The 8,741-nt window shown below is 44.3% G+C and overlaps 1 protein-coding gene across 8 annotated transcripts in view; it reads right to left on the bottom strand.

The window, feature by feature from the left end:
• Positions 1-8,741, bottom strand: part of cpeb3 (cytoplasmic polyadenylation element binding protein 3) — a 39,189-nt gene that overhangs the window by 14,973 nt on the left and 15,475 nt on the right. For all 8 annotated transcript variants that reach the window (XM_023425853.2, XM_023425856.2, XM_023425857.2 and 5 more), the window contains one exon: positions 3,599-3,655. In XM_023425853.2, coding sequence (XP_023281621.1) covers positions 3,599-3,655 — 57 coding nt within the window. The remainder of the gene's footprint in view (positions 1-3,598; positions 3,656-8,741) is intronic.

Raw genomic sequence — 8,741 nt, 5'->3', positions numbered from 1 at the left:
AGGGGGGGGGAGGGGGGGGAGAGAGACACAGGGACAGACAGAGGGTTGGGGCAGGAACAAGGGTAGGAAAAGAGATACAGAGACATGGGTTTTGTGGAAATAAACTAAAACCAGGAACATCTCTAAGGCAACAGTGAAACCACAGATGGCCACACCTAAGCTTCGGCAACGGGAGGAGGGTGATTATTACAGCCTGGCACCACCCCACAGTAAACCCGCTGCACCTGCCCTGGCAGCAGACGCATGCAGATGCTGCACGGGATGTGTGTGTGTGTGTGTGTGTGTGTGTGTGTGTGTGTGTGCTGGGAGTGATAGGTGAGGTTTAGCCACGGAAATGGCTGAGATATTTAGCAGCATAATGCAACGCCCCATAGCCAGAGATTGTCATCTCAGCTTAATGAGCCTGCGATGGCTCGCGTCCGTGCTAATCTTCAGTGACTGTTCACAGATGAAGCCATAAAGCGTGTATGCAGAGTGCATGCAGGGCTGAAGGTAGAGCAGGTTAGTCATTATCATGGCCTTGGTGAAATATTAAAAGCTGCTCTCAGGTCAGGTATGGCAGGCCAGGTGCGAGTGGAAACTTCCCACAGGATAAGGAAAGAGTGTGGAGGTGGCTGGCAGCCTCAGGGCTCTGGGAATGGGAGGATAACATGCAGAGAGGGGGGGGTGGGGGGGAGAGCAGGCAATGATGTCAGGGCTGCGCAGATCGAAATCTATGGTGAGGCGAAAGTACAGCGCTGTGATCACTTCTATCTAATCAGCAGGTCACATGTTCCCGTCCTCAAAATTATCTCCATCTTATCTTATTCAGGTTTTTAATGCTCGTTTAACTGCAGTGACTCAAAAATGAAAGATAACAGCTGTAGATTTTACTCATGTCATCTGTGGACTTTTATTAAATGTAGCTTTAGACTGTCCAGAAAAAATGTTGTTCATTTGGACAAAAAAATGTAGTGTTTTCCAGAGCTTTCAACCATATTTCATGGTCTACTCTATATAACATATACAACCAACTGTTATCACGTGACAAAAGGTCCATGACAATTGAGTAGTTTCCATCTGCATGAGATGCGATCAAAAGCTCCAGAAAAGCCCTTGAGTTCTGATGTTTGAATTATTTTCAATTAGTCAAGGTCGACTCAGTAACTTTTTTCCAGAGCTTTCAACAGATTCCACAGTCTTCTCCGCAAATAAAACCACCTGTTAATACATGATATAACTCCACACTTAAGTCCCGTGGTGACAATTTAGCTATCTCCATGACAACTAAGCAAATTGCAACCGCTGACAAAGATGAGATCATTCATGAGATGAATTAAAAAGCTCTGGAAAAAAGCTACTAAAAAGAGTTTTTGTCCAAATGAGTGACAGTCTTTTAAGTAAGTCAAGGTTGAAACTGTATCTTGTTCCACCAACACAACTACTTGTAATCACGTGTCAAAATCACTCATTTGTCACCATGTAATGACCGACCTATCTCCATGACTACGCAAACACAATCTGCTGAGGAAGACCAGGAATTTCACTTGAAATCTCAGGAGGAAGCTAGTAAGTGGATATTGAGATTAGATTTTCTTTTTTTTTGTTAAAAAGAGCCACATTATTTCCAATTCATCAAGGTCCATTTAGTAGATCTTTCATTAGCTTTCAATCACATCTTACTGTCTTCCCCCCCATCCTCTGGTCATTTGATGATAACTGAGCTTTTTCCATGTCAACTTCTTCCTGTCCGTTCTAAGATTGAGAAGGAACTTTCACACTCAGTGTAGCTCAAGTTTTAGGTGCAGAAACACATCTTGTGTCAGGATTGTGTTTGAGTGTTTCCCTAATCCGTGACACGTTGTCACAAACGACAACTCGCTGTGCAGTGAATGCAAACCACCGAGGAGGCAACATGTGTCTTAAGACGGCGCAAATTCCAACAAACAGCAGGAGGGTTAACACAGCACTAAACAGATCCGCCTGCTCCTCTAAACTCATCAGTCACAAAGCGGACTCATTGCCTCTAAAACCAATATGGGCCTTTGCATTGTGAGAGCCCCCATTGTGCGACTTGGCCCTCTGGCTTCTCTCAGGGAATACATTGTCTCTGAGCCTCTTCTCTCTTGCTATGTTTTCATTAAAAAAAGCTCTCCAATCCAAAAAAAAAAAAAAAAAAAAAAAAAAAGGGCAGTCTCTCTGCAGCTTTGCACTCTCACCGTCTGGCCTTGGCAGAAACAAAGTCACCTAGCAACCAGGGCGAAATTAAGAAAACGTTTCGCTGGGAAACCGTCAAATGCCCCAGTGAGAGGGAATACAATACAATACTGTGAGGGAGAGGAGGAAGGAGAAAAGTGAGGGTTAAGAATAAGTACCAACTTCAAACTGAGTGATGTCTGGGAGAGAGAGACAGAGAGAGAGGGAGAAAATGCTTTAAGGGAAACTGGGTGATTCCTCTGGGCGTGATGAGTTTGATGTCTCCTACTCTGCTTGCCTTCAAAGCCTCAGACACCACCACTAAGCTATCAAGTGAACAACAGCAATAAATCTGGATTGAGGACCTATGCTTACTTCACCCTTTTTTCTCTACTTCAAGTGCTTCAAGTTACCATCACCATCCACAGAAAGTAGAGCCTTTACAGGCTCTCACAGCATGAAGCCTCAGAGCTAATGGGACCAAATGAAGAAGAAACGCAGAGTAAAACACTTTAAAGTCGAAACCAAAGCTTCCCTGTCTACACACATCACAGGCTACAACAGAGTGAGCCAGTTCTGACAGACTCGGAAGATCTGGGCAGATCTGTGCTTGCCTGAGCGTGGTCCCACGACACAACAGTTTAACATCAATCTGAGACACGTTCTCCGAGGATATGAACGATAAAAAGAACAAAATGAGGAAGGAGCGCCAGTGTTGTCAAGATGTGACAGTAGGAAACTGCCTCACCTAAAAAGTTTTTTTTTTTTTTTCCTATATTAGACATCCTCTTGCCTTTACCGGTGTCCCTACCCTGTGGACCAACTGAACATGTCCACAGAGGAAACTAGGGCTTTGCAGATCTGTCCAGGCGACCTTGATATTTTGATGAGGTCTTGGACAAAAAGATGGGAGACATGACTGGCCCTAACAGACCTAGAGGAAATCAAGCCCCGCAGAAATCAAATCCCTGACCCCGTCCAAAGACAAATAAAGATCTCTTAGAAGGGCAGAGCCTGGCCTGGAAAACTCTGAGGCATCCATGTAGCAGCATGTGGGATAAAGACCTGATTTCTCTCTCTGGCTCGTCTCCTGTCACTGTTGATCATCTGCTGGCTGGTGGGACACTGGGGGGGGGGGTGTCTAGTCTTACATGTTGGAGTATTTTTGGAAGTGCTATTCACAGGTCAACTGCCTGTGCTAAGAGGACTGTCCAAGGTTTACGGTGTCAGGGAATCCAGGCCTTAGCAAAGGGTAGGCAGGTGTGCCCCGTGCGTATTGACGTGAACCGGTGCGGTCATATGTTTTTCATGGGAACCCGCCACAGATCACTTCCCATTCTTTTAAAAACGCAGAGGACAAAGTAAAAGTAAAAGTGGAACAATTCCAATGAGATGATGGGTACTCCAGTGAAATGTGACTTACTATTCAATGGCATTATGTGGTCTGCTCCAGGATGATGAAAATTGAGGCCCATACGTCCTGTGAAAGAAAGAAAGAAAAAAAAAAACATTTTACAAAAGAGGGAAACATGGAAATCACTGATAAAAGCCAGCCTGTTGACAGACATTCATTTAATCTTCCATTCTACTGTCGGCAATGAGCGAACGCCAGCCGTGATGAAATGTTTAACATAACTCCAATAAACAACAAATTTACCCAACGTGACACAATGGCAGAAAACATGACCACAGATTACAAATGTGAAAAGTGAGGGGGAGACACACACATTCCTCTGTTGTCACATATCTCATATGCACACACGCACGCACACACACGCACGCACACACACACACACACACACACACACACACACACACACACACACACACAAACAAAAGCAGCTATAAGGCTAGGAATTCAACAGAGCGTGCATTCTGCTATGGTGACATTGTGCGCATGTAACAAGGGCCCATCTGTCAGTGCTTTCCTGGGTAGAGGGGTGGTGTCGGACATCTAAATGGAAGACATCCTGGATAGCTCCGTCTACATCATCCACAACAACAAAAAAAAAGACACTCAAACCGAGGCTGAAATACCCTACCTGGTTTTAGGACAGACTATTGCCATCTCACTGTCATCATTATTGCCGTGGCAGCCGCAGAGGCACGCCCTTTATCCCTAACCACTTAAAATGAGCCCTCTGTCAAAATCCACCTACACAAGCTTTTCACTCAACACACAGCAGGCGAGCGTCCGACTTAGAGTCAGGTGAAGCAACATTTTCACTTGGATAGATTTTACACATCAATACCCTTCAGATTCAAGCAGACGCCGCCTTTCCTGCCCCTCCGTTTGTGCAGAGCATCACGTCAGTGTTAACAGTGGGGTGTTGGTGGGGGTAAAGGTGAATAGGGACACAGCTGCAATGGATATTTTGCTTCTGTGGTAGTATAGGTTTCCCCATATGCGACATGGACTTTGAGAGACCAGTCGGCCGCATGTTGAAAGCTGCTGTGGCGCAAACAACGATGACATGACAAGTTTCAAAACTCCTCCACCCACAGAAGACAGATAGTGGGGACACCAAGGGGGCCTCTTCCTGGCTCGTAAACAAGAGTGGAAGCAGCAGTTAGACCTGGCTGAAAACCGCAGAGGCAGTGTAGGAGGAGTACAAGGGGCGGCCACGCTGCAGCTCCACAGATGTGGATTTCCACACTCCTCTTGGCCAATCACAATCTAGGCAACAATAGGGCTTAGAGGCAAATAGAATGTGACAAGCCCAGACATTCATGAACACATTTGTATGAACACGTAGATTGTGTGACATTTGGATATGTGGCCTAGTGTCACATACTCTTCACAACTTATTATCAGGAGAAAAAGACTGGAGGCACTCAAAAGGAGGGAAATCCAGTGTTACATTCTGACACTGACGGTTTTTAACTCTCCAGAAAGTTCTCCACCTGTCCACAGCTTTCTCTGTCCCACCAGCCTTACATCCGACAGTCCGGAGAGGCTTTCTTCCAAGTTCAACACATCCAAGGGAAAGATGCACAGAATAATTTATTGGTAAACATGTGGGTGGTCTATTTGTTAGTCCGCCAACCAAATTAGGGGATTTAAGCCCAAATGTCTCACTGGCTGAAGTGTCCTTGAGAGAAAATCCCTGACAGCTCTATAGCAGAACGTGCACTCTGACTTAGTCCCACTGCATTTGGTTAAGTGAAAGAAGAGGAGTCATACCTAGTAGAACCCACTGAACACATTCACAATCACAAAGCTGTGACTTTGCTGATAGGAGGGCAAAAGTTTGGACAAACACTAATCTGATCTGTGCTTCCCTTTTCATCTACATTAGTCATTTTGGGTGATAGAGGGGGACAGTTGCCCTCCTGAAGCCTTTAAATAGCTCTGGGCATGTGCCATCTGCTTCCCCCAGGAGTTGAGTGGCAGGGCCTGAGGGGCCCCGAGTTGCTGCCGCTGCCGCTGCTGTTCTGGTGACATTTCCTCACCGAGAGCCTGAGCTATTCTCAACCTCCCCATGATGGCTGCACAGCAGCAGCAGCAGCCACTCGGGAGAGACACACCATCCGTTTCCTTAGGCACGGATCCAACAGCACCTCCCCTTCACTTGCCTGACAATCTGCAGACTGGACAGTGACCTCGCTGTGACCGCTTTGGTAGAACTGGGATAAAGAGTAGGGGATAGGTTAGCTGGAGGTAGCCAGTGGGATCTGGTGCCCAAATGGGGTGCTCCAAAGTAATCATTGTGGGGGAGCATGGGGCCTCTGGGGTTTAAGCAAAGCAGTCTGATTAAAAGTCTGCAGTATACCGGGAGAAATGAGGTTGAAATCAATATCAGCTGTATATTTTTAAGGGGTCTACAGACATTTATATCTTTTATCAGCTGCTATCAACAACAGGAAAGAGTGAGGCTTAAAAGTATTAATAACAATACTACTCTCTTATTATTTTTGGCTCAAGGGCAAACTGCCTCATAGAACCATCTCAACTTTTTGAAAATGTGAGACCACAGTTTATTATCAGCAGCCAAAAATCTGATCATCTGGTGAAGTTACAGCTGAGTCACTGATCAACAACCCCATCTATCATCACAGATATAGCATGGTCTTTGTGTTGGACGCACTATGTGGTCCCCTCTAGGGTGCACAGGTTTTGAAGGGAAAGAAAATAGGTTTTGGGCCTTTGGTCTATGTGTATCAAAAACTACTGGAGGCTGCAGAAGTGCCAAAGTGGTTCAATTTTCACTAGACTCTCCACATGGCTGAATACCTCCGACTGCATCCCACCTGGCGCTCGTCTCAACTGCTTTGGTCTCATTTCTCTCCCTCTGGTCCACATTATAGCACATATCTAAGCCCCCAATAACATCCATGGGAGAAAGCTCGAGCCAAAGTTATGAGAGTAGATTGGGTGTACCAACAACAAAGTGTGGAAATGTTAGCCGTGATGAAAAAAAAACTACAGCAGCAGGGTGCCCCAAAGCTGCGCTCTTGCCAAAGAAATCTTCAATTACCTACACAACATAAGCAGAAAGGGGTAAGACTCATGACAATACCCACAGAGGGACTTGTGTTCCGCACACATTCAACAGAGGACTGGAAAGATTGAGAGGGATGGATGCTTGTGTGAGAAGACCCGGTGAGAGAGGTGTTTTGTGTGTCTCTGTTTGTCAAGAGTGTCCAACTTCCTCCACCTCATACCAACCCGAGCTGAACCCAACAACCCTTGACCAGACGATTACAACAGGGCCAAGGTTCCTTTAGCTATCAAGCCATAACACGTGAAACTATACAAAACTGTGTACAGTACAAAACACAAAGGTTTATAGCACATTTCCAGAAGTATATCCAGAAATATGACAACCTCCAACTGTCATTCAATGTTTCATTAAAGTGATAATCATAAAACTATTAAATGGCATTCATAGAACAATAAGAGGATTTCCAGAATCTAGTTAAGCCTGATGCACAACTTGGCAGAGATAGTAACGCTTTCATGGTTTGTGAGATCTGAACAAACCGTGATTTTAACAGACAAAACAAGCCCAGACTTGTTTTGTTGCCTGGACTGGATTAGCTCAGTCATGCTTGCAGGAGTCATGAATTTTCCACCATAACAAAACATAACACTCTGACAGTGTAGTTTATTGGAGGTAAGGTGCAATTTAACCTTTAACACGGCCAACGAACACATCATCTTATCTCTATACAGTCATTACTGGCTGGTTAAAGTACATGGGGCTTCCCTCCACGGTTGAGATCATCTCAAGTGTTGTTAACTACATGGGTTGAAAAGTTAAAAGGGTCAAGTCCAGCTTGTCAGCCAAACTTCAGCCCAGCCAAATATTGACCTTTAACCTCATGTTAAGCTGGCGTGACCCCTCTCCGTACCTAAACAAAGACAAACGTTCACACAGGCTTCCTCAACAAATGTGATCTTTAAAAGGACCAAGTTATGACGGAGAAAGTTTTTTTTCTTGGTCAGAACCTTTAACTCAAAACTTTATCTTTTAACCTTTCTACTAAACCAAAACTTCCTGAAGACCTTTTAACCACAACTTTACCTTAAGTAGAGACATAAAGTGCAAAGTCTGGGCAGTATCTATGCAAAAGTTTCAAGAAAAGTTATATACCCAACCTTTCCTATCATTGAAGCACTTGCCTAATCACACTGTTACTCTTTTGACCTGTATTGCGCGTGCAATCCTTGTTTTCCTCCTGATGTGTCAACTCTTATCCACTGACCAATGCTCTTGTCAACAAACGCACAAAGTCAAACAGCACCAGTGTTTGCACTCCCTCAACTACCTACTGCAGTTACAGCGGGACCCTACTATCTTTTACAACAACATTATACTTCATACAGACTGTTAACCAACACATGACGGGTGACAACCAAACACAACACGGACTGTAAAAATCAATGGAAAACGGCTTTTGTCAAGTTGTGTAAAGCCAGGTGGAGGCATTGTGCTGAGATGGTTAGTTGATTATTCTTATTATAATAGTTGGTCAATGGTTTTAATGAATTGATTAAATACTTTAAGCAATTTCTCAAATTAATTTCCAAACATCTTTAGGATGCACGCTCTGCAAGTGAATCTAAATTGATTCACTTTGGGTTTTTTTTAACAGTTGTATGAAATTTCATTTTGTGATCATTCATAGACTTGACAATGAAGAATAATTTGATATTTTGGGAAACATGCTTATTTACTTTCTGGGATCTCTTGGATGGATTAAACAAACAAGATGTAATGTTTTAATTCGTGAGCTTTAGAAATGATGGTAGGCATATTTTCTTTCTAGCAAAACTAGCTGTTTCTCCCTGCTTCCCTGCAAGGCTAAGCTTCCACACCAGGCTAGCTTCTGTGCTAGGCTAAGTTTCCAGTCTTTATGAAAATAATCACAAGTTGCAGCTCTACTTAAAGTGGGTGTAGAGTGACATTAAAATTAATGACGTTCAGTCGTCTAAAAGCTGCTCTCTCACACACAATGAGACGATGCAAATTGTAACTGATGCATGAGAAAGATCATGTGAGTCAGACCAGCTGAGGCGATGTGAGTATGTGTGTTCAGAGAGACACTGTGGGTGGAGGGGT

Source organism: Seriola lalandi, unplaced genomic scaffold (genome assembly GCF_002814215.2).
Source record: "Seriola lalandi dorsalis isolate HSWRI2012SDOR001 ecotype SW California unplaced genomic scaffold, Sedor1 jcf7180002054795, whole genome shotgun sequence".
NCBI classification, from domain to species: Eukaryota; Metazoa; Chordata; class Actinopteri; order Carangiformes; family Carangidae; genus Seriola; species Seriola lalandi.
The sequence above is the reverse complement of the archived record's forward strand: the minus strand, read 5'-3'. Positions and strand labels throughout refer to the sequence as shown.